This window comes from Leucoraja erinacea, chromosome 38 (genome assembly GCF_028641065.1).
Source record: "Leucoraja erinacea ecotype New England chromosome 38, Leri_hhj_1, whole genome shotgun sequence".
NCBI classification, from domain to species: Eukaryota; Metazoa; Chordata; class Chondrichthyes; order Rajiformes; family Rajidae; genus Leucoraja; species Leucoraja erinaceus.
Genome location: NC_073414.1, coordinates 11,032,867 through 11,059,536, shown reverse-complemented (window position 1 = coordinate 11,059,536; position 26,670 = coordinate 11,032,867). Strand labels below are relative to the sequence as shown.

Sequence of the window (26,670 nt, the reverse complement as noted above, 5' to 3'; positions counted from 1 at the left end):
TTCTTCCAAGATTGCCCTATATTTGGCTCCATCCATCTTCCCATCAACTCTGACCAGCTTTCCTGTCCCTGCTGAAGAAAAGCATCCCCACAGCATGATGCTGCCATCACCATGTTTCACAGTGGGGATGGTGTGTTCAGGGTGATGCGCAGTGTTAATTTTCCGCCACACATAGCATTTTGCATTTAGGCCAAAAATTGTGGCAAACTGCAAACGGGACTTCTTATGGCTTTTTTTCAACAATGGCTTTCTTCTTGCCACTCTTCCATAAAGGCCCGATTTGTGGAGTGCACGAGTAATAATTGTCCTGTGGACAGATTCGCCCACCTGAGCTGTGGATCTCTGCAGCTCCTCCAGAATTACCATGGGCCTCTTGGCTGCTTCTCGGATCAATGCGCTGCTTGCCCGGCCTGTCAGTTTAGGTGGACGGCCATGTCTTGGTAGGTTTGCAGTTGTGCCATACTCTTTCCATTTTCGGATGATGGATTGAACAGTGCTCCGTGAGATGTTCAAAGCTTGGGATATTTTTTTATAACCCAACACTGCTTTAAACTTCTCCACAACTTTATCCCTGACCTGTCTGGTGTGTTCCTTGGGCTTCATGATGCTGTTTGTTCACTAATGTTCTCTAACAAACCTCTGAGGCCTTCACAGAACAGCTGTATTTATACTGAGATTAGATTACACACAAGTGGACTCTATTTACTAATTAGGTGACTTCTGAAGGCAATTGGTTGCACTGGGTTTTATTTAGGGGTATCAGAGTAAAGGGGGCTGAATATTTTTGCACACCACACTTTTCAGTTTTATATTTGTAAAAAAATTTGAAAACCATGTATCATTTTCCTTCCACTTCACAATTATGCGCCACTTTGTGTTGGTCTATCACATAAAATCCCAATAAAATACATTTACGTTTGTGGTTGTAACGTGACAAATTGTGGAAAAGTTCAAGGGGTATGAATACTTTTACAAGCCACTGTATATTGTATTCAAGTGTAAGTTAAAAGCATCGCTGCAGTATGCACCATATAGCACACCCTCCTCCCACCCCCGCCCACCCTGGCCCTCCCACCCCCCTCCTTCAACTTATTCATTGCATTTCCAATTCATTCTTCCAACATTTTTGATATTATTCAAGATCCACAAAATCCTAATTCTACTGTAAATTGGTCTGAAGATATGATTTCCCTTTCAGCAGGAAACCTGGTAAGTGCAAGTTCAATTTAAAATGCACCAAGAAGAATGACTTGCAGAATTTGGCAAAATGTATTTTTTACACCAAATTTAGCTTTAACCATTTTTCCGCCATAGAAACGGCTTAATTCCATGGCTCAGCTATTTGCAGTTTCCAATGATGCAACATAGAATGACAGAAGATGTAATTACTGTGCCACAGACTGGACAATGATAATACAAGCAACAGCAGAAGGTGCAGAAACAGGGTTGTACGTACTGGTACAGCACAGCTGCATGCCAGCTCACAGAAACCAGTACTTACAGCCAGATCATTTATTAGTTTATCTTCAAACGAATGTTCCTCGGTATCAATCCAGGAATTTCTATAACCTTCGATGAAGAGGTTAGATGCGCGATGCCTAAGGTGGGGTGAGATTGAAAACAGGAAGGGTTGGGAATAAAGACATGACTTAGCAGGTTAACTATCTTATCACACAATTGTTAGAGATAGTTTTTGTACAACATTGCTGTGTTCATAGATCAGAGAACAGGAAAGGGTAAATGTTTCTACCAGATCTGTGACTACTTCCTTGCATTTCACCGCGATAGTTAAATAGAACTGTGTCAAAGTGGGCTCAAGTGATCCTATCCACAAATAAAGTAAGGTCATCTGTTTTCTTGCAGTCTCATCATTTAGTTTTCATTTATATGAAATTATAATATTTAAGTTGCTCTTGAAATTCCAATGTTAATATGAGTGCTAAAATCATCTAATTGAGTTCTATCCGTCTGAATTCACTTATCCCATATTTCACTTTGTTATTCCAAGGCTGGGTAAAAATATATCAGTTCAATTTCCTTTTTGCTGACGATGACACTTTCAGAATCCTTTTGTTTTATTTTAAATTATCACTTAATTTATCTCGCCTTCCCTTCCATCTTTTTAACAAACTGGGTAGTGTTTTGTTATTGGCATCTTGAAAATACCCACACATCTCTCTAACGCTTACATAGATTAAATTCTTAATCTAACAAAGAATTAAGGGATAACCATACCTTCAGTTTGTTGCTCTGATCATCAGATTTTGCAGCAATTGTACAAAATACTTGGCAATGGATCATGTGCAATGGTAGTACTAAGATTTAGTGTCAGAAATTATGCAAAGCCTACATTACCATCAGTAGGTACACTAGACTAGCAAAGTCTGTTTCTCCACACGCTCTGCGAAGCCATTGTCCCATATAGGCGTTCATGAAGTAATAGCTAATCTTATGTCTAAGAGAAGAGGATACAGTTTCTACATTTGTCTTTGTGCAATAAAGCTGTTTTACAAATGATTCAACACCAAAATTAGTCATAACTGAGCACTGGGGGGGAAAAAAGATATTTTTTATTAAATAACAGGATGCAAGAATTGGGAAGGCTGTAACAAAAATGCACATCAAATGAAGCCAAATATTAAAGTCTTTCACCTACAACTTCAAAAACAGAATTAAATCCAGGAGCTCCAATTAATTAATAGAAATGCTGACAGGAAGTGATGGCAATGATGCCTAAACCATGGCTCTTGCCTTAAGGCACAGCAAGTAACCATCAATTTGTGTAAACTATGGCGTATATCTAGCATTTAAAATTTCTGGTACACCAGGGATGCAGCAAACTTCTTGAAGTTATTGAAGAGAGCAAAAACTATTGTCTGAAATGACCTAAAACAGCTTGGTCATCTAGCTACACAATCAACCTCCCTAACCATTCCCTGGAAGCTATTCAAGATGAAACCCGACAATTCAAAGCTCAGAACCATGCCCTTACGTAGGGATGACACCCAAACCGCATGCCTGTACCTTCAACAAGTCCTCTAATTTCAGAAAACATTACCTCTGCTCCATCCTTGCGTTAGCTCATCTGCCGCTGAAACCTCACCCATGGTTATCCACTTATGTATATTATGATAATGCGCAGCGATGAATAGATTATTTAATATTTACATACCATTTAACTTGTTAACAATAATAATCATTTAGCAAAACAATATATACACTGTGCTAGGTTATTTTAATATTTCACCTATACATTGTTTTACTAAAGTCTGTGCAGACAATATCCACATGTATTACCCTCATCAATTATCTTCGTCACCTCCCCAACAACCTCAGTCAAGTCGATATGTCAGGAACACCATCACACAAAGCCAAAGATAGACACAAAAATCTGGAGTAACTCAGCGGGACAAGCAGCTTCCTCAAGAGAAGGAATGGGTGACGTTTCGGGTCTCGATGTTGCTTGTCCCGCTGAGTTACTCCAGCTTTTTGTGTCTATCTTCGGTTTAAACCAGCATCTGCAGTTCCTTTCTACACATCACACAAAGCCATACTGACTAACTCTAATCCGTCCGTACTTTTCCAAATGTGAGTAAATCCTTTGACAAAGAATGTTTTCCATAATTTCCTGACCACTGATATAACGTTCTCCAGCCTATAATTTGCTTGACGATCTCTGTTGCTCTTCGAAAGAAATATCCTTGGGTTTTCCCCAGTTCTCTGTGGCTGTGGCTAAAGTAGATACATAGATCTCTGCCAATCCCCTAGCAATCTCCTCTCTGGCCTCCCTCAATAACGTGGGATAGATCTCATCAAGTGCTGGTAAAGTACCACCTTTGTGTTCTTCAAGAGACCCACTGCTTCCTCCTTCGTGATTCAGTCCCCTAGAATATCAACATACCCCTCCCTAATATCACTATCCTCCATGTCCGTATTCTTGGTGACTACCAATGCAAAGTATACATTTATATCACGCCAAGTTCCTCTGGCTTCCGATATAAATTCCCTCCTTATCATTGAATGTCCTTTTCCTCGCTCTCGCTTTGTAATTAAATGTCTGTACAGCATTCCTTGAGATTTTCCTTAATCCTTAATGATATTTCATGCTCTTTTTAGTCCTGTTTAATGTTTTTTTCCATCTTTCGTTATTTCTCAAAAGCTTCTAATTTCAGCTTCTTTCATGTTTCATGTCTTTCAAAAGCTTCTAATTTCAGCTACCTTACATGTGTTTATTTTTTCTTGTTGATCACATTTACAATATCACAGAGATTTTATATAGATCTTAAATAAAAGACACAGGACAGTGCACTTGATATATTACTTGTTCAGAGTCAACACACAAAATAAATCCAATATCCAATGTATGAATATTCCAAGTGATAACGACTGGAAACAAATCATGTTTTTCTGTTTTTGTACAACTTATTTCTGTGATACCTTACCTTGGCAAGTTATATAGGGGGGTCATTCGGAAACATGCTACCACAGCTCTCCTGCGCTGCTTGGATAACAATTTGTGCCAAACCATCTTCTTGGACTTGAAAGGATGTTCTGTCTAAACATCAAGTATTATGGAGAAATATTAATGATATGCAAAATGAAAAAATATTGCTGCTCACGATCGGTCTTTTAAGGATATAATTTGATGTCCATTCACATCAATGTTCACAAAAACAATTTCAACCGGTACATTAGCAATTCAAATATATGCCTGAAATATCGATTGACAACACTGCATCAGCCAATGGATTGAATGTGGGAATATATGTCTGAGCTCAATGCAAAGTTTGCTGATGACACCAACGTACTGGGCCAGATGGCTAATAATGACGAAATAGTGTACAGGAAGGAGATAGAAAACTTAGTAACTTGGTGTCAAGATAACAACAAGACATCAAGGTCAGCAAGATGAAGGAACTAATTATTAACATCAGGAAACGAGATGGCCCCAGTCCGCATCAATTAGGATGCATCACTGCTTGTTTTGGCAACAGCTCTGTCCAAGACAACACAGCGACTTGGGTACCATCGATGTGGCATTTGCATGTTCTACTTCTGACCTCGTGGGTTGCTTCTGGACGGTCTGGTTTCCTCCCACATTCCAAAGATGTGCAGGTTTGTAGGTTAGTGGCCTCTGTAACTTGCTGGTAGTGTGAAGGGAGTGGTTGAGAAAGTGAGATAACATGGAACTAATGTGAACGTATGATCGATGGTCAGTGGGGATTCGGTGGGCTGCAGGGCCTGTTTCCATGCTCTATCTTTCAAATAATCAATCAATCAATCTGTAAGATTGTACACAACTGCAGAAAGTTTATGATGTCGCCCTGTGTAAAATGATTCAAGTGGTCATCTGGAGAATTCTTAAACACTGTCAATGACCTAGCATCAACCACTCAGGCAATGTATTCTAGGTGCTCAGCAAAAGTGAAAAAAGTCATCTTCATATCCCCTCTGTAGTTCTCCACCGTGGTACTAAATCCGTGAGCTCCTATGTGGGCAACCTATACTCTTCATAATTTTACATACCTCAATATTGTCCCCTCTTAACCTCCTTACTTCAGAGAGAACAAACCTAGCTTCTCAAGGTTCTCCTCACAACTGAAACACTCCATCCTAGGCGGCGGCCTTTACAAAGCTCGAGCATCACCTTCTTGCTTTTGTATTTGATAACCTGACCATTGAAGGCCAGTATCCCATATACCTTACTAAAGATGTCATCTACTTGCATTGGCACGTTCATGGATCTCTGTGTCATTAGTACTTCTAAAATGAGTCATTTCACATTCACTGGGATTTAACTGTGTTTGTAATTTATTACACATGACCCCACTAATCTTGGTTTTATCGGTGAACTTATTGATCATGCCTCCCACATCCAAAGTAATTCATAGATATTACAAACAACAGGGTCCTCACACCAATCTTTGTGTCATCCACTAGTTGCAGGCCGCCAATCACAATAAGAACCCTGCTGTCTCTTGTTGCCAAGCCAACCTGTTTCACGTTGAAACAGCTCAATATATTGTGGAAAATGTCTACGATGACTGTGAAACTTACTTGGGGAGTAGAGAGAATGTGAGTAGGAGAAAAGGGAAGTCATTAAGATTGAACAATGATTTAAAAATGCTGTATCAATGATAGGTTATGTTGCTATTTTTGTGCATGATTGCCAACAAAATGCATACAATGTATATCGGACGTCTGTACCTGCTCCAGATGAAACAGAACAGCAGAGACCTCCTGCACTCGTTTCACTATCTTTTCAGGATCGTTGCTGTCTTCAGCTTTGCCAGCAATGTCCTTGTATAATGCCATCTGCCATCGCATTGAAGAAGAATTTTCACACTACAAATCAGATTAATAAAATAAATATGTTACTGATCCAATGTAGTCCATCTACTCTGCAAACAACTTATAGCAAATGAATGTGGGAATAAATAATAGAAAACATGAGATGGCGAAGAATTAAATTGGAATTTTGCATTAATTGTCATTGCAGAGATGACCAGTTACATCCCAGAACCAGCCGTGGATCGGCAAGCCCACAAGGCAGGGCGATTTCAGGGGAATGACAATTTCTGGGAAGTGATATTCAGAAATTTGCCTGAGCTGTGGGTTGCCAAGACTCCAGGTCTTGATTGGCTTCATCCCTTGGCTGCTGAGATAATTCCTTTTAATTTTCCTAAATTTGGGAAGGTTCCATCAAACTGGAAACGTAACTCTTCTCTTCAAAACAGGGGGATTGAACCCAGAAGGTTACTGGTTAGTTAGCTTGGTGTTAAAGAACATATTGTATAAAACATCGTTAAATACATAATAGGACACAAAAAAGTTAATCAGGCAAAAACATGATTAACCTGCAAATTTTTGATTTCTTATTTGCAAATATTAGTTTGCAAATTACTTTTGCTTCCTCTGTCTGGAGTCTGAATAATACTTTATATTTTTTCACTTTATTTGAATATATTCGGAAAGGTTTTTTGATGATTTATGATTGAAATGAGGTGGTTTAAAAGCCATTCATATCGTGACACTGAAAGTATGTTTCCATAAATGAGACTGCTCGAGAATAGCAGCTTCTCTTAATACATTAATCAACAAATAGAAGATTAGGCTCTATTATGGATGTATAATCATTTCATCTTAAGGTTCTTCTGCAATTAGACTGAAATGAACCAAAGTCCTGCAAGACAATGAGAAGAAACTCTGCCAAGTAGCATTGTTAGGGGATTTTTTTAATTTATAATTTTCTGGAGATTTATAAGTAAAAAGTTAAATGACAAAACAGAATAGGCTTTCTTTGATTTGCAAGCACAGTAAACTCACATTTTAACTATCAGTTTCTTTATAACGGATTTTGGTTATAGTGGTATTCAAATCTGCAGTAGTCTAAATGTGTAGGAAGGAACTGCAGATGCTGGCTTACACTGAAGACAGACACAAAATGATGGATTAACTCAGTGGGACAGGCAGCATCTTTGGATAGAAGGAATAGGTGATGTTTCACTTCGAGACTTCAATCGTTTTTTCACAGATGGTGTTTTTGAACTATTTTAGCTTAGTTTTGAAATACAGCGTGGAAAGACAATGGACAATAGGTGCAGGAGTAGGCCATTCGGCCCCTTGAGCCATTCAATGTGATAATGGCTGATCACCCACAATCAGTACCCCGTTCCTGCCTTCTCCCCATATCCCTTGACTCCATTATCTTTAAGAGCTTTCTCTAGCTTTCTCTTGAAAGCAGCCAGGAAACCAGCCTCCACCGCCCTCTGAGGCAGAGAATTCCAAAGACTCACAACTCTCTGTGAGAAAAAGTTTTTCTGCATCTCCATTCTAAATGGCTTATCCTTATTCTTAAACTGTGTCCCCTGGTTCTGGACTCCCCCAACATCAGGAACATGTTTCTTGCCTCTAGCGTGTCCAAACCCTTAATAATCTTACATGTTTCAATAAGATATCCTTTCTATGAACATATGACAGTCTCGCCATCCCAGGAATTAACCTGGCGAACCTGCGCTGCACTCCCTCAGTAGTAAGAATGTCCTTCCAAAAAATTGGGAGACCAAAAGTGCACACAATACTACAGGTGTGGCGTCACTAAGGCCCTGTACAACTGCAGAAGGACCTATTTGCTCCCATACTCAACTCCTATTGTTATGTCCTACATGCCATTAGCTTTCTTCACTGCCTGTTGTACCTTTATGCTTACTTTCAGTGACTGATGAACAAGGACTCCACCCCAGATCCCGTTGTACTTTCCCTTTTGACTCCATTTAGATAATAATCTGCCTTCCTGTTTTGCCACCAAAGTGGATAACCTCACATTTATCCACATTAAACTGCATCTGCCATGCATCTGCTCACTCACCCAACCTGTCCAAGTCACCCTGAATCCTCATAGCATCCTCTTCACAGTTCACACTGACATCCAGCTTTGTGGCATCTGCAAATTTGCTAATGTTACTATGAATCCCATCTTCTAAATCATTAATGTATATTGTAAATAGCTGCGGTCCCAGCACCGAGCTTTGCAGTACCCCAATTGTCACTACCTGCCATTCTGAAAGGGACCCGTTAATCCTTACACTTTGTCTCCTGTCTGCCAACCAATTTTCTATCCATGTCCGCATCCTACCCCCAATACCATATGCTCAAAACACCAAGTCCGTGCCGACAGGCGATCATCCATACACTAGTTCTATTCTGTACCTGCTGTGTAGCATAGAACTAGTGTGAGGGCAATTGCTGGTGGTTCTGCAGCAGTTCTCTTTCCTCACATAATCACTACAGTGATCCTATCTTTCCTCCCACATTGCAAAGGCAATGTGACGGTGTGGCTTTCCCCCGGGTGCCCCCTCCTCCCCCATACCTCAAAGACGTGCAGTCCTGCAGCCCAACTGGCCTCCGTCAATCGCTGGCAGAGCCGCCACTCCACAGTACCAGAGACCTAGGCCCAATCCTGGGCGCCCTTGGTGACCGTGCAGAGATCCCCTCCCTCACCCATCCAAGGCATACCAGCTCCACCCCACATACTAGAGGCTGCTCGCAGTGTGTAGGATAGAACTAGTGCTCTGGAGGAAACCACAATGCCACAGGGAGCACATGAGGTCAGGATCAAATTTGGGTCTTTGGTGTTGCAATGTAGAAAAAAATTATCACCTCGCCACTGTGCTGTCCTCAGGTATTGTGTAGTTTGTGTCCGTTACTGTTGTGTACACTACTGTACAGTGTATGTATATTGGTTGCTTATCTAATAGTACTGTACATATTAACCCCCTTATTCAGTAATAGCAGACAATCAGTACTAGCGGGCACTATCTACCCCTGTATAGCCGTTATGCCGGGGGTCTACTGTGCATTCTTTTACCTTTCCTTGCAAATGGAGGTTGTCTTGTAGAAACTCTTGTACTTCTTCATCAGTATCTTTCTGCAGAGATTGTAGAGAGACATAGTAAGTAGAAGCTACACCAAATCAAATAGCAAAGCATTAAACTCTAGTTTGACACAATGCTATTAACAATTAAATTCTGACACTTTGGTCCAGTAATCTTTCATTATATGTGGAAAAATACAGTGACAGTTGAAAGGTAGAAGAATCACTAACACAAGTATTTTCCTGACACAAAACACTGGAGTCACTCAGTGGGACAGGCAGCATCTCTGGAGAGAAGGAATGGGTGACGTTTCGGGTCAAGACCCTTCTTCAGACTCAATGGGCGACGTTTCGGATCGAGACCCTTCTTCAGACTCAGTATCATGGCTGAGCTTGACTTCATCTTTCCACAAATGATCTGACTGTGTGGAGTTTGCATGTTTGCTCTAGCCATGTGGGCTTCTCTCAAGTACTGTAGTTTCACAATAATACTAGTTGATTTTTCTCCAAAGATGTCCAGGCTGGTGAGTTTAATGTCTACTGCAAATAGTCCCCAGTATGCAGGTAAGTGATAGATTGTGAGTGCACTGGTGGGACTGTGACAAGAGTTTAAAAGAAAACCAATGGAGAAGCAAGTCACTCCTTCTACCTGTACCTCTACTTCTACCTTTCCACTGCTACTTTCAACTGAACTGGCATAGATTCGGTGGGCTATGCCATTTGTCTATGACATAAGAAAATATGAAATCCAACAAGCTGTACAAATCTGGTGTGAACTTTACTAACATCACTTTTCCGATTCGCCAGAACATTTGTCCACCGTCTTCAACCTCAACCAGACTGCTTGTAAAATGACAAACATTTGACGTCAACTTAAACCAGATAATTCTTCACTTACCAGGGAATATCTTATCTTGGCTGTGTTAATGAGTTCTTGATCAGCAGGTGAACACATGTTCAGGCCAATTGGAAGCATTTTTTTCAGAGTTGCTACAATCAGAGACGTCTGAACGGAGTAGCGATCACCCCTCCTCTGCTTTTTGGTCCTTTCTTGGTCAGACCCTCCTGACTGAAGTTAATAATAAAATATTTATAAAGTCAAGTTCAATACAATGCTCTTCCACAGATTACAGAGGTAAGGTGTAGATTGCAGGTGGAAAAGCGTGTTAGTGTCCAACAAGGGCCAATTGCACATATTGTCCTTACGAAACAGGCAGTGAATGTAGGATCTCACACCAACCTTTTCTGCCCCGTCACCATGGTGAATTACAGAAAGGTACGTGATAGAATAATTATTAGTTGCAACATTCTACATTGTACAGATTTTGCTTATTTGGTGTTACAGTGTTATAGGCCATGGTGTTATTATCTGGTATCATTTTCACCATAAATGGTGGCGAAAACCATTCATAATGATAACTATAACAATAATGCCCATAGAATAAGCATATGTTTTACAGGGTTTAAGATAAGAATTTGTCACCATCCATTTAACTTTTGACTGACGTAATTAAAAATTTGCCACATCATTTAAAAAACTTCAAAATAAAAATGTTGGTTTCCAAAAGATCATGAACATCTCCTATCTGAACCCCTGTTTATACAAACATTGCCACACATGCAGACACTCAGAAAATATGGGCATAACATAAACGTCAACATCTGCAACTTCAGAAGGAGAAGAAAAGATTTTGTTCAGTTGTTTTCACCTTGTTCTGCTGAAAGTATTAATTAGTGCAAGACATCAACTTCTCTTCAGTATCTAACTCATATGAACACTCTTCAAGCAAGTTTCTGTAGATTGTTCAGCAGTTGGGCAAAAACACTATTGAATAATAAAAGCCAATACAGGTGCACAACCTTTTATCCGGTGTTCCAGAAACCGAAAAGCTCCGAAAACCGGCCATTTTTTCCAGATGTCGTCTGCGCACCAAAGCTCGCGTTTGGCGCCAAACCTGACCCAAAACGACCCACGGTCAACCCAGGTCTGTACTAATGTAGCGGCTGCCTCCTCCCTGGAGACCGGGAGACACTTAAACATCGGTAAATCATTCCTTAAATGTTAGTCAGTTAGTTTGGAGGGCTTTTATGTGAAGGGGGGTGAAGGGGTAAACTTTAATTCTTAGTCCCCTACCTGGTCGGAGAGGCGGGGAGCGGTCAATGCCTTACCGGGTCGCTGTGCAGTAAGCTCCGCAGCGCTGTGGCCGCGGGCGGCGCCGGTTGTAGCTCCGACCCCGGCAACTCTACCCCTGGCTGCGAGGCGCTCCAAATCCAGCGCGGCCGGACGCCCCAGCTCCGCGAATGTCGAGAGTCGGCGGCGTCGCCGGGTCGCCGTGCGGCAAGCTCCGGAGCGCTGTGGCCGCCGACACACAACATCGCGGAGCGTCGCTGGATTTGGAGCCGCGCAGCCAGGGGTAGAGTTGCCGGGGTCGGAGCTCCAACCGGCACCGCCCGCGGCCGGTGGTGCCCCCAGCTCCGCGGCTCCAAATCCCGCGACGCTCCGCGAATGTTGGAAGAAGGCGGCCACAGCGCCCCGGAGCTTGCCGCACGGCGACCCGGTAAGGCATTGGTATCCCAGCGCTGCGACGCCGCCGACTCCCGACATTCTCGGAGCTGGGACGTCCGTCCGCGGGCCGCGCTGGATTTGGAGCCGCGCAGCCAGGGGTAGAGTTGCCGGGGTCGGAGCTACAACTGGCGCCGCCCGCGGCCGGGCGGAGCCCCCAGCTCCGCGAGGTTGGGAGTCGCCGACCAGGTAGGTAGGGGACTAAGAATTAAAGTTTCCCCCTTCACCCCTACACCACCACCACCACATAAAATCCCTCCAAACTAACTGACTAACATTTATGCAATGATTCTCCCGGTCTCCAGGGAGGAGGCAGCAGCTCCAGACTTTTCAAGCCGCCCGCGCTACCTACCTAATCTACGCTAAAAATCTTCCATTCTGAAATCCGAAAATGTCCGAAATCCGACAAGTGTCTGGTCCCAAGGCTTTCGGATAAAAGGTTGTGCACCTGTACCACTGAGCAGGATACTTTTCAGCAGAGATCAATAGAAATCAACTGGAGCCGAAACTCTTCCTTGGACCAAATACACAGATTCAATTAGAGAACAGAACAGACAATGAAAGAGATCTGAAGAACAGGGAAATAATTTCATCTTTAATTGCTTAGCAGAAACCAAGTAACCAGTAAAAAGTCCTGAGTTACCCACCATTAAATCATCATTTTAACTTCCCAAATAATGTACATCAAGCCTGAATGTGGAATCCTCAGCTGGGGATTTTTCAGAATCAGTCTTGAATGAGGCAAAAAAAAAGGCAATTGCCTTTTTTATCTTTGTGAGCCTAAGAGCAGAATGTTACTTCAGACTGCACAAGAAAAGTCCCAGGCATGAATATAATTTGTGAGATGCAGTTGCTTTCTCCATGTAATGACAAATTGAACTTGCTTGTGTCATTTACCTTGGGATCACAGGCAGTCGTAGGAAACATGGTTAATCACAGAACCACATCTGGCGCCAACCACCCAATTAGGATATAAGGTCAGAAGTGATAGGAGCAGAATTAGGCCACTCAGCTGGTTTAATCTTCTGGAGTTCTATACTAATTTATAATAGACTCTTGTTTGATTCAGGCACGAATGATTAGTAAACTGGTGGCAGCAATAGGTCTACTGGAAGCAGAAAACTTTTCGGATGGCTCCTGGCATAAATATATTCTTCATAACAATAATTTATGATTCAGGGATTCAACAACCACAGAGATGATTGGGTTTTGGTGATCCAAGCTTTTTTTCTGAGGTTTGGAGAAGTGCTTTTTTCCCCCTCACATAGAAACTACTTAATACAAAGGTAAACTTCATATCCAGAACACAGATTTTCCTACTTATACAGAGCGCTAGACTCAAATCATGGGGTTCAAAGGCATCTGTGTCCAAATAGAATCAACTTCTGATCGTTAGTCCTCACAACATCAAAACTGAACTTAAAATAGTGTGGTCACAAAAGGGAAGTAGGTTGTCTTGTAAAAGGTAGTTTGTAAAAGCTGAATGTAAGCATTTATGCACAAATCAAGGGCCCTTAAATACTGAAAATTTGAAGTGTAGGACACACACAGTACGTCATTTCTCCATCATAACTAATAGCCTTTCTAGGGCATTGAGAATGTTCTTTTATTGTGGACAGCATCTATGGTTTCTAAGTTTCACAAGAAAATACTAAGGTAGAAAGTTAGATTTATCTCTTAGGACTAAAGGAATCAAGGGATATGAGGAAAAAGCAGGAACGGGGTACTGAATACCAAGGTAGAAAGTTAGATTTACATCTTAGGGCTAAAGGAATCACGGGATATGGGGGGAAAGCAGGGACGGGGTACTGATTTTAGAAGATCTGCCATGATCATATTGAATGGCGGTGCTGGCTCGAAAAGCTGAATGGCCTACTCCTGCACCTATTTTTCTATGTTTCTATTCATAACCTAGCCATAGGTTAAAACCCTGAGCAATTACATTGAAACTGAAAATCATGAAAATGTCCAGTTACCAACTAACTAGTTACGAAACTAATGTCTAGTTACATAAGATAATTGTGTACGTAGGAAGTTCTGAGAATTAGAGAAGCTAACAACAATTAATTCATATGAATATGGTTTCTGACCAAAACTAACTTAGAAGTCTCAAAATTCCTTTCACCTGCAGTACTTGATTAAGATTAATTTGGCTTGTCCATTCCCCAAGCAAAATGAACTTAAACTTGGATAAATTGAATGCTCCTGCGTTGCCATTAGTTTGATTTAATGATACATGAATATCAAATTGTAGATTAAAACTATTATGATCAGAAATCTGAGCGATTCTCCATAAATGTGTAGCACACAATGTTAAAATATTTTACTTTAGAAAACAGGAAATTATAAAATTAAATGAAATTAGATAAAATGCGAGTTAACAATAGAATCCTCAACTTTCAGAAATTAGTTCACAAATAATTAATGCTGCATATTTCTTGAAGTAGTAACTGAAGGTCAGTGGCATTTACACTATTAGCATTTAAAATTATTTTGTTTGGAAGCAAAAGTTTCAACAATGGAGATGTGAGCATTTAAGAATTATACGTTGAGGAGCAAGGAACAGTTCAGATTTGTCTTGTACTCTTCTAATGGAAAGTAGCACAATAGTTCATTAATTGACTAGTTTTGTATTTTAGTTCTAACCATAGGTAATGACATTACAGGGAAATAATTCATCATTAAAATACAGGTGAAAAAGCCTTTGATCGATAATTTGAAAGAGCAGCAAATGTGAATGGTTGTCAAACCTTTACTATTCTCATGTGGACTTAGGCATGGCAAATTGTTAAAATGTATAAATTATTATGGAGTATTATTAATTGAGTTATTTCCCTTGCTTTCGCTTGCAACTATTCATTTTGTTTAATTTAACATTGACAGTGATTATTTCTACACCTTATTGCTATCATGAATTGATTTCAGTTGGTTTATTTAACTGCCAAGAATATCAATGTTGCATGCTGTGGTTCATAACCAATCTGCAAATGTTTAACCGCTCATATCATTATAAATACATTTAAAATTATAACAATGTCAATTTTGCCTTAGATTCCCACTTAGACATCCAATAGTTTTATTGCATTAATGTATAATTAAACCATTCCTCTCACAAAGTATTTAATTTGGAATCAAATTGCACCATGCAATCTACATGGTACTTAAATGAACTTCCCTCTGTCCGCCATCTTAATTTAAAGCAAATATCGATCTTGTTTAATTTGCTCACAAGCAACATTGCATTATGCAGTTTTAGTTTAATTAGCATCATTCACATTAGTAAATTATTGAATGTTGTACATTTTGCTGTTCCTAAACAACAGCAATTTATTGTGTAATGAGTCACTATTAGCAATGTTTTAAAATGCTGAATCAGATGTTTAGTAAGTTGAAGAAGCAAAAGGGTAATACATGTTCTAGTTTAATCAGAATGAGATTAGAGTCGATCTATAATTGAATGTATTCATTTAAAAATATCAGAATCAAAGGCTATGTCAACAAAAGGAATTAAATCGATCCAGACAGGTAATTTTGCAAATCCATGGAAGATGGACACAGATCATTCCTCCACCCACCAATCTTCCACTATCAAGCAAACTGAAGACTCTAGCCATCTGAAATGTGCCTACAGCACAAATCACATCCTACCCCGATATCCCCATCATTGATCACCAACTTGGAATGCAGGCGTCCTCATCAGTCCCTCTGCACTGCCATCAATCAACATCTGACATCCACCTTTCTGATCTATTACTCCACATTAGTTGGGCTTCATGACACTCTCTGCCCTGGTGCAGCATGCGAAGGAAAGGCTAATCCTCATATATAGCCAATTTGGTGGGGTGGGAGATTGCAACCTTCACCTTTAGGACCGAGATGAGGAAAAAAAAAATTCACACAGAGAGTGGTGAATCTCTGGAATTCTCTGCCACAGAAGGTAGTTGAGGCCAGTTCATTGGCTATATTTAAGAGGGAGTTAGATGTGGCCCTTGTGGCTAAAGGGAGGGGGCATGGAGAGAAGGCAGGTACAGGATACTGAGTTGGATGATCAGCCATGATCATATTGAATGGTGGTGCAGGCTGGAAGGGCCGAATGGCCTACTGGCTGGCAAACAGGAAGCAAAGAGTAGGAGTAAACGGGTCCTTTTCACAATGGCAGGCAGTGACTAGTGGGGTACCGCAAGGCTCAGTGCTGGGACCCCAGCTATTTACAATATATATTAATGATCTGGATGAGGGAATTGAAGGCAATATCTCCAAGTTTGCGGATGACACTAAGCTGGGGGGCAGTGTTAGCTGTGAGGAGGATGATAGGAGACTGCAAGGTGACTTGGATAGGCTGGGTGAGTGGGCAAATGTTTGGCAGATGCAGTATAATGTGGATAAATGTGAGGTTATCCATTTTGGTGGCAAAAGCAGGAAGGCAGACTATTATCTAAATGGTGGCTGATTAGGATAAGGGGAGATGCAGCGAGACCTGGGTGTCATGGTACACCAGTCATTGAAAGTAGGCATGCAGGTGCAGCAGGCAGTGAAGGAAGTGAATGGTATGTTAGCTTTCATAGCAAAAGGATTTGAGTATAGGAGCAGGGAGGTTCTACTGTAGTTGTACAGGGTCTTGGTGAGACCACTCCTGGAGTATTGCGTACAGTTTTGGTCTCCAAATCTGAGGAAGGACATTATTGCCATAGAGGGAGTGCAGAGAAGGTTCACCACACTGATTCCTGGGATGTCAGGACTGTCTTATGAAGAAAGACTGGATAGACATGGTTTATACTCTCTAGAATTTAGGAGATTGAGAGGGGATCTTACATAAACTTACAAAATTCTTAAGGGGTTGGACAGGCTAGATGCCGGAAGATTATTCCCGATGTTGGGGAAGTCCAGGACAAGGGGTCACAGCTTAAGGATAAGGGGGAAATCCTTTAAAACCAAGATGAGAAAAACTTTTTTTCACACAGAGAGTGGTGAATCTCTGGAACTCTCTGCCACAGAGGGTGGTTGAGGCCAGTTCATTGGCTATATTAAGAGGGAGTTAGATGTGGCCCTTGTGGCTAAGGGGATCAGGGGGTATGGAGAGAAGGCAGGTACAGGATACTGAGTTGGATGATCAGCCATGATCATATTGAATGGTGGTGCAGGCTGGAAGGGCCGAATGGCCTACTCCTGCACCTATTTTCTATGTTTCTATGTTTCACATGGTCTGCCCTGTTTCGACGAACGCAATCAACCCGGCGTGCACAATCAAATACGATCAAATAGAACAAGTTGTCCTACAACTTTAGGCAGTGCACGCCATATGCAAGAAGCCAATTTAGTAGTACCTGACTTTGAATTTATAAGTGGTGGTCCCACAAGACCGAATAATGAGTCCTGTGAATACTAATACATTTCTAGAACACCATCTGTTGTGAAAAATATTATTTTCTTTTTGAACTTTTTCACATTAGATGTTTTAAAACATATGCTCCTTGAATGGACATTACACATCCAATGGTCCCCTTCCAGGAATTTGTCTCCCTGCTCAGGAAGTTTCGTGGCCTGCTGACCACTGACCAAAGGAACGGGTTATTTTTACTATTTAAAAGGTGGTTCTGTGCAACAGAGGAAATGACACAAACTAAGGTGTATTGAACTTTCTTGAAACCCTTCGTACCCTTGAATGTAGATTAGGCCGATGACGGAAGATAAATAATTTCAGTGCATAATACTGTGTCTGTATCTGTAAATTAGTTTTTGATACCAAAGTGCAAAACTGTCACATTCCCAAGTGTTAACATAAAATTTCTAATGCACGTTTAATGTCTGTATTAAAACCTAGTGTGGTGGAACATCTTAACCAGCAATAAGATTACAGCTCAGATGCATACATATTTGCTTTCAGGCCATATGATTCTTCAAAGGATAAATTCTAGAATAATGAACCCCTCATAATAATAAATCCTTTATTTAGTGCATAGAGCAAGGTCTACTTGTGGAACACCAAGACTGAGAGAGAGAATTAAAGGTTTGATACTAATCTGTAAGAAATATTAGGTGAATAAAATGATTATTTGCTGGAGTACCTATTGAAATTTCTTGAACATCAAAAATCTATGTTCAAAATTCATAGAAATATACAGTATCTATTGTTTACTATAAATGGGATACCTCATGGGAAAATTTACCCAAGGTAGACACAAAATTCTGGAGTAACTCAGCGGGGCAGGCAGCATCTCTGGAGAGAAGGAATGGGTGACGTTTCGAGTCGAGGCCGATAATTTACCTGTTGGAACCAATGGTTCTAAATGCACAATGGAATTATTGCCTTACAACATCATGCACTGTGGACAGAGGTGCAAAGGGACTTGGGAGTGTTGGTGTAAGATTCCCAAAAGGTAATCTGCAAGTCAAATCGGTAATAAGGAAGGCAAATGCAATGCTAGCATTTATTTTGAGACGACTAGAATACAAAAACAAGGATGTAATGCTGAGGCTTTATAAGGCACTGGTCAGACTGCATTTGGAGTATTGTGAGCAATTTTAGGCTGCATATCCGAGGAAGGATGGGCTGGCGCAGTCCAGAGGATATTTACGAGAATGATCCCAGGAATGAGTGGGTTAATATATGATGAGCGTTCTATGGCATTGGGCCTCTACTTGCTGTAGTTTAGAAGGATGAGGGGGTACCTCATTTAAACTTACCGAATAATGAATGGTTTGAATAGAGTGGATGTAGAGCGGATGTTTCCACTAGTGGGAGAGTCTAGGACCAGAGGTCATAGCCTCAGAATAAAAGGACATTCCTTTAGGAATTTCTGGGGAATTCTGCCACAGAAAGCTGTGGAGGCCAATACAATGGATATTTTTAAGGCAGAGAAAGATAGATTCTTGATTAGTACGGGTGTCCGACGTTAAGGCTGAGGTTGATGGGAATGAGGACGAATGAGGTTGATGGGAAGAGTTAGATCAGCCATGATTGAATGGCAGAGTAGACTTGATGGGCAGAATGGCCTAACTCTGCTATCACATGTACTTTTAACTTAATGAGGAAAAAATAGCTGGATGAGTTTTTATATAATTTCTTTATTTATACAGAAAGCACACCACATTTCTGACCTTTCTGTCCTGGGCCTCCTCCATTGTCAGAGCGAGGCTCAGCGCAAATTGGAGCAACAGCACCTCATTTTTCGCTAGGGTCGTTTACACCCCAGCGGTATGAACATTGACTTCACTAACTTCAGATAGCCCTTGCTTTCTCTCTCCATCCCCTTCCCCTTCCCAGTTCTCCCACTAGTCTTACTGTCTCTGACTACATTCTATCTTTGTCCCGCCCCCTCCCCTGACATCAGTCTGAAGGGTATTGACCTAAAACGTCGCCCATTCCTTCTCTCCAGAAATGCTGCCTCACCCGCTGAGTTACTCCAACATTTTGTGTCTACTCACACTTCTGATAGTTCAGTTAAAGAACAGGCCAGAAGATTGTTGGAACTGGGAAATGCAATTCTTATTAAATGTCTGCAAATGCAGTGAAAAAAACATAGTTATTTAGTAAAGTGGTGCTGTAAGGAAAGGGAGGAAGAAATATGGAATACAAGACAAAACTCTGACTTCCAGCTGGTATCACAATTAGCGATATAGTTATTACATTTGGAGCTGGTGAAACATGTGGCATAGTGAGGAACATGCCTGTAACACAAGTATGCTGGATTAAAACATGAGGTTCTATATTTTTCGATAATGCGATTATAGAATTGGACCTTGGGATGATCGTATACAGAACTACTTGAAATAGGTTCTCAGCCATTTTAGCAATTCAATCATTCTCTTGTTTTGTTCACATTAAATTTTATATTCTAATGGCAAATATATTCATCAAAACATTAATTATCTTTATATCAATCTATAATTGCTGTTTAAGATAGTTTTGTATTTTGTTAATGTCGTTTTTTTTGTTACTGATTGTAATTTAACATTATAAATGTGTGGCAGGAAAACATTAAGAAATAAAAACTGACAAGAAAGTTGCTGTGATTTTGCTAGCACATGAAAGCAACATGCTAGCATTGACAATTAAGGCAATAATCAACATCTGTAAGTATATCATTATTGGATTTGTTTTCCCCTCAAACCATTCAAAATACAAAGCAACACTGAAGAATGCTCAAGACATCGTAGTGCTCTTCTTTACTTGCTTGCCAGTGGCTGATGCCTCCCTGAATTTAACAGCTAAGCCTAACATAGTATAGCCAAGCCACACCGTCTATTCTGTCACCAGTCTCAATTTTACTTCAATTAGATCCTGGATCATATAAAAACATTTAATTTCCTTTAGTAAATTTTACCAGGTGAAGTTTTTTTTATTTGTTTTGCATGTTAGAAACTTAGTGCGATATCATATTATCAAATAAAACATTGTGCCTGATTCCATGAGCCTGGTGATAGAAACAAAAACGGCATGGTAATCCGAGGGCCTTAGCAAGAGAATCCGGGAAAATGCCATCGGCCGTGCGAAGCTAGCTGCACAGCGGATGCATATTCATATCATCATGCCCTCTGACCTGTCCATCCTCTCCAGCCTATTCAGGCAGACACGACCGCAGATATCAATATGCCATAGAAAAGATAAGGAATTAGGAAATTATTAGAGATTTCAATTTTAATACAAAACTTCGGCAAAGGAGATGTTATATGTGGCAATCTATCAAACCTAAACAAGGCACAGAGATGCACAAAATGAATCTGATTAATAACAATTAGAAAAAATAAGAATACATTTTATTTTGCCTGACAAAGCTTTTATAACATGGCTGTCTAGATTTGTAAATTCTATAGATTACATAATCCCATGGATAAACTCAAATAAAATCAAGGTTTCCAATTCAACATACTGGTAATAATTTTATAATAATCTTATAATTAAGATAGACACAAAAAGCTGTAGTAACTCAGTGGGACAGGCAGCATCTCTGGAGAGGAATGGGTGACGTTTCAGGTCGAGATCCTTCTTCAGATCCAACTTCATTTTATAATTAAGTTGTTGGAAAATTGCCACACAGTTGATTTCTCCCATGAGAAATTATTGCATAACCAACAGTTCAGTAAAAGTTGAACAATTGATTTTTGAACCATATTAGTGCAGTGTAATATTATATTGTGATCTCTGTAGATAGATTTTGAACTCAGACTGGAAGAAAATCTGCTTACTGATCTTTAAACACCTGCAAAGTGTGTAAAACATTGTACAAATCACCAAATGGCAAGCATAATACAAAATACGTGCCAAAAGCAGCAGGCAACCTGTTGATAAAGTCATTGTCATATTGCATTGCATTGAATGAATATATAATTTTTATGGAACTGTTTTCAGTCAATTTAGTAGTCAACAAAGTGAATATATTTGATTGGCAGTTTTGTTAAACTATCATAGCTAGAAACAGTTGAAAACGAGAAATTTACTAAACCAAGTCTAATAGAGTCCATTTCGCATGGCTGGAGGTTTACTCATTAAATGTTTCAACCTCTGACTGCAAAAATATAAATAACTCAAACACTTCTGCTAATAGCTCTAATTGATACCCTGATTGTTTTAGATTGGTAATTCTTTTCTTGATGGCTCAACTAAGACTGTGGGGTGGGAGATTGCAACCTTCACGTGTTTCGACGAATGCAATCAACCTGGCGTGCACAATCAAATAAGATCAAATAGAACAAGTTGTCCTACAACTTTAGGCTATGCATGCCATATGCAAGAAGAAGAAGTGCTAAGACTGTTAATCCTGTGGGTTTTACAGTCACTCAGCACTTTTACAGAAAGGCAAATTGCATTTATGAGTATTATTGATGTCAATCAATCCGTACCAAAATTGAACCCATATTAAAACATTCAATTGTAAATATATTGTAGTTTTTATTTTAGTTTACAATAGGTATTTAGACTAGCCACTCTTTAGGGAGATGACGAATGACTGGAAATTGTACTGAACCAAATGTTGATGTGCTACAGTATGGCAGGATGCAGCTGTGACAAACATGTGCCCCACACAGAAACCCCCCCCCAAATGGGCCACAATCCAGATTGAAGTGGCTTACATCCCAAAATGGGTGCTAATATGGGACCTTTAGCAGTCTTGTTGGAACCATTGAATGAAGGTGCCAAAAATTTGCGATATAGTAATCACAGAAAATGAGGTTGTTCACCCCATGGCAACATCAATAAGTAACACGTAGTATGGCAACCAGGGAGTAGATGGAGGCAACTGGGTAAACAGAGAAAACTAGTGCCCAGATATACTAGAAAGCTGGCATTTACTTCTACCCCACTAATCTTGCGCACAGTGGTCAAACAGATTAACCAAAAGCTTATTCAATGACCTTCACCTCCTTCATTCTGGCAAATTAGCGAGGAATAGTATTGGCGCCACAGGTTGCGTCTATAGCATGTCAGCATAAGGAAGGTGGAGATTTCAGATGCCTTGGAAACCATAGAGTAAATACATTTCCAGGGTGATATGTGATCTATCCCAGACAAAATTGGAAACAAAGGAGATGTTTGCTTTTTTTCTTCACTAGTCACATACTATATGATGTACCAGAAGACTGGATAATCACTATTATTATTCTTTTATTTAAGCAGGACAGCAGGGATAAGTCAGATACTACAGGCTGGTGAACCTTACTACAGTGATAGGAACATTATTGTAGAAAGGTCTAAGGGACATATTGATGTACATTTGAAATGGAGGGGGTGATGAGGGGCAGGAAGTATGGCTTTGTGAGGAGGAATCCAGTCTCAAAGGAGACTGAAGGCAGGTTGGCAGATGTTGTCTATAACGATTTTAGTAAGGCATTTGACAAGGTCATAATTGGTAAGCTGGCCCAGAAGATTAAGGCACATATGGACCAACGTTGAGATGGCTATCTGGATCTAAATTTGCCTTGGTTACAGGAGGTTGATGAGAGTGGTGGGAGGATGATTTTCAGATTAGAGATTTGAGACATACAGTGTATCATAAGGATTAGTGCTGAGATCGTTGCTGTTTGTGATATATAAACAAGTTGGATGTGAAATGTTGGATCAGCATGTTTGGGGATGGCAGTGTTGTGGGTATAAGGCTACAGCAGGGTATAGATCACATGAAAAGTTGGGAGGAGATGAATTCTGGAAAGTCAGATAGGGGTAGGAAGGACATACACTGTAAGTAGTTGGACACAATGATAAATGGGAAGACCTCTGGGTCTAAGTCTATAATCCCCCAAAGTCACCTATAACCATGCATTTCTTAAACCTCTCAAACGATGGGCGTTATTGAGCTCAATTCTGAATCTATGATAATAAATGACAATTTTAAGGATCCTCTTTAAATGGGGTTCTACTATGGTTATAAGAAGCTCACAGATTAAATTTGTCAACTTACCTTGGACATCTTACTTTTGCTGTCTGCAGTCAGAAATGACATATTGTTGATTTCATTTTGCACCACAAAATTCTGCTCCTCACGTTTGAAATTCTGAGTGTAAAAAAATGAAATATTCAGAAACTGCTGGAGGATTCTCAGCATATACTCACAGGTGTCTACCCCATTTATCGCAGCAATTTACAAGAGTTTAAAAAGGACAGTACTCATAAATGGATTCAACTTATCAGAAAAATGAACTCTCCCTCCCACCATTAGACCACCTCTCTCCTCATCACCATTAGATCATATTGGACTTCTCTCTTTCTACTATTAGTCATAGGGAGAGACCACAGAGTCAGGCCAAATGTCTGAAAGCAGTGCAAGTTAGTGATTCAATCATTGCACTTCAGTTCTGTCAGAGTGTGTAGGAAAGAACTGCAGGTGCTGGTTTAAACCGAAGATAGACACAAAAAGCTGGAGTAACTCAGCAGGACAGGCAGCATCTCTGGAGAAAAGGAATAGGTGATGTTTCGGGTCGAGACCCTTCTTCAGACTGCACTCTACAGAAATGTGTCACCTGGGGCACTGTTCTGTGGACTGCAGAAACAGACCCAACCTGGCCTGCAGTGTGCAAATGCTATAGATTACAAACAGCAGATATATAATTATGTTGTATAGCCCCGATTTTTGTGAAACACCACTAGTCACAGACTATCGCAAAAGCAACCCTGTATTAACTAATTAAGAAGAAGAGGAAGTACTGACACTTTTGAGAAATATAAAAGTGGATAAGTCTCCAGGTCCGGACAGGATATTCCCTAGGACATTGAGGGAAGTTAGTGTAGAAATAGCAGGGGCTATGGCAGAAATATTTCAAATGTCATTAGAAACGGGAATAGTGCCGGAGGATTGGCGTACTGCGCATGTTGTTCCATTGTTTAAAAAGGGGTCTAAGAGTAAACCTAGCAATTATAGACCTGTTAGTTTGACGTCAGTGGTGGGCAAATTAATGGAAAGAATACTTAGAGATAATATAAGCATCTGGATAAACAGGGTCTGATTAGGAACAGTCAACATGGATTTGTGCCTGGAAGGTCATGTTTAACTAATCTTCTTGAATTTTTTGAAGATGTTACCCGGGAAATTGATGAGGGTAAAGCAGTGGATGTTGTGTATATGGACTTCAGTAAGGCCTTTGACAAGGTTCCTCATGGAAGGTTGGTTAAGAAGGTTCAATGGTTGGGTATTAATGGTGGAGTAGCAAGATGGATTCAACAGTGGCTGAATGGGAGATGCCAGAGAGTAATGGTGGATGGTTGTTTGTCAGGTTGGAGGCCAGTGACGAGTGAGGTGCCACAGGGATCTGTGTTGGGTCCACTGTTGTTTGTCATGTACATCAATGATCTGGATGATGGTGTGGTAAATTGGATTAGTAAGTATGCAGATGATACTAAGATAGGTGGGGTTGCGGGTAATGAAGTAGAGTTTCAAAGTCTACAGAGAGATTTATGCCAGTTGGAAGAGTGGGCTGAAAGATGGGAGATGGAGTTTAATGCTGATAAGTGTGAGGTGCTACATCTTGGCAGGACAAATCAAAATAGGACGTACATGGTAAACGGTAGGGAATTGAAGAATGTAGGTGAACAGAGGGATCTGGGAATAACTGTGCACAGTTCGCTGAAAGTGGAATCTCATGTAGATAGGGTGGTAAAGAAAGCTTTTGGTGTGCTGGCCTTTATAAATCAGAGCATTGAGTATAGAAGTTGGGATGTAATGTTAAAATTGTACAAGGCATTGGTGAGGCCAATTCTGGAGTATGGTGTACAATTTTGGTCGCCTAATTATAGGAAGGATGTCAACAAAATAGAGAGAGTACAGAGGAGATTTACAAGAATGTTGCCTGGGTTTCAGCTACTAAGTTACAGAGAAAGGTTGAACAAGTTAGGGCTTTATTCTTTGGAGCGCAGAAGGTTAAGGGGGGACTTGATAGAGGTTTTTAAAATGACGAGACGGATAGACAGAGTTGACGTGGAAAAGATTATCCCACTGAGAGCAGGGAAGATTCAAACAAGGGGACATGACTTGAGAATTAAGGGACTGAAGTTTAGGGGTAACATGAGGGGGAACTTCTTTACTCAGAGAGTGGTAGCTGTGTGGAATGAGCTTCCAGTGAAGGTGGTGGAGGCAGGTTCGTTTTTTATCATTTAAAAATAAATTGGATAGTTATGTGGATGGGAAGGGAATGGAGGGTTATGGTCTGAGCGCAGGTATATGGGACTAGGGGAGATTATGTGTTCGGCCCGGACTAGAAGGGTCGAGATGGCCTGTTTCCGTGCTGTAATTGTTATATGGTTATATATGGTTATTAACTTGCTTTTTCCTGCTGACAAGCCAATTTTGCCAAATTGCCAAAAGGTAGCCACAGATAAATCACAATTAAATTTCCATAAATATGTGAAATGCCAGATGCTGAAAGTGACATCAAGAATATTAACAAGGAATTTCAAACACTTTAAACTAAGGTTTTGAGTCACAGGGTAGTGTACTTGTTTGTCATTTTTATACCAGAATTAACTTACATGGAGATAAAAAGGTAAAACAAAAGTAATGAAGAAACTACGAAAACCTGGAGCCTTGTTTTTTTTATACCATTTGTTGATAAATGAGGAACATACATGTGACTTTGACCACAGGATGAAGATGTCTCCAACCATTCTGAAAAGCTCTTCAGCATCGGGGTTTGGTTCTGTTAACCACATGGCTCTGTGAAAATAAGGACATACACAAAAACATAGTGAATAAATTGACATACAGAAACATAGACAATAGGTGCAGGAGTAGGCCATTCGCCCCTTCAAGCCTGCACCACCATTCAATATGATCATGGCTGATCATCCAACTCAGTATCCTGTTCCTGCCTTCTCTCCATGCCCCCTGATCCCTTTAGCCACAAGGGCCACATCTAACTCCCTCTTAAATATAGCCAATGAACTGGCCTCAACTGCCTTCTGTGGCAGAGAATTCCAGAGATTCTGTGTGAAAAATGTTTTCCTCATCTCGGTCCTAAAAGATTTCCCCCTTATCCTTAAACGGTGACCCCTGGTTCTGGACTTCCCCAACATCGGAAACAATCTTCCTGCATCTAGCCTGTCCAACCCCTTAAGAATTTTGTAAGTTTCTATAAGATCCCCCCTCAATCCTCTAAATTCTAGCGAGTACAAACCGAGTCTATCCAGTCTTTCTTCATATGAAAGTCCTGACATCCCAGGAATCAGTCTGGTGAACCTTCTCTGTACTCCCTCTATGGCAAGAATGTCTTTCCTCAGATTAGGAGATCAAAACTGTATGCAATACTC

The 26,670-nt window shown here is 40.5% G+C and overlaps 1 protein-coding gene across 5 annotated transcripts in view; it reads right to left on the bottom strand.

The window, feature by feature from the left end:
* LOC129714278 (ryanodine receptor 1-like) overlaps positions 1 to 26,670 on the bottom strand; it is a 525,269-nt gene that overhangs the window by 119,509 nt on the left and 379,090 nt on the right. For 3 of the 5 annotated variants that reach the window (XM_055663830.1, XM_055663832.1, XM_055663834.1), the window contains exons 68-75: positions 25,990 to 26,077; positions 23,333 to 23,425; positions 20,477 to 20,494; positions 10,272 to 10,442; positions 9,368 to 9,427; positions 6,208 to 6,345; positions 4,443 to 4,555; positions 1,502 to 1,598 (exon numbers count right to left, since the gene is read on the bottom strand). In XM_055663830.1, coding sequence (XP_055519805.1) covers positions 1,502 to 1,598; positions 4,443 to 4,555; positions 6,208 to 6,345; positions 9,368 to 9,427; positions 10,272 to 10,442; positions 20,477 to 20,494; positions 23,333 to 23,425; positions 25,990 to 26,077 — 778 coding nt within the window. The remainder of the gene's footprint in view (positions 1 to 1,501; positions 1,599 to 4,442; positions 4,556 to 6,207; positions 6,346 to 9,367; positions 9,428 to 10,271; positions 10,443 to 20,476; positions 20,495 to 23,332; positions 23,426 to 25,989; positions 26,078 to 26,670) is intronic. The other 2 variants (XM_055663831.1, XM_055663833.1) reach the window with 1 other exon arrangement.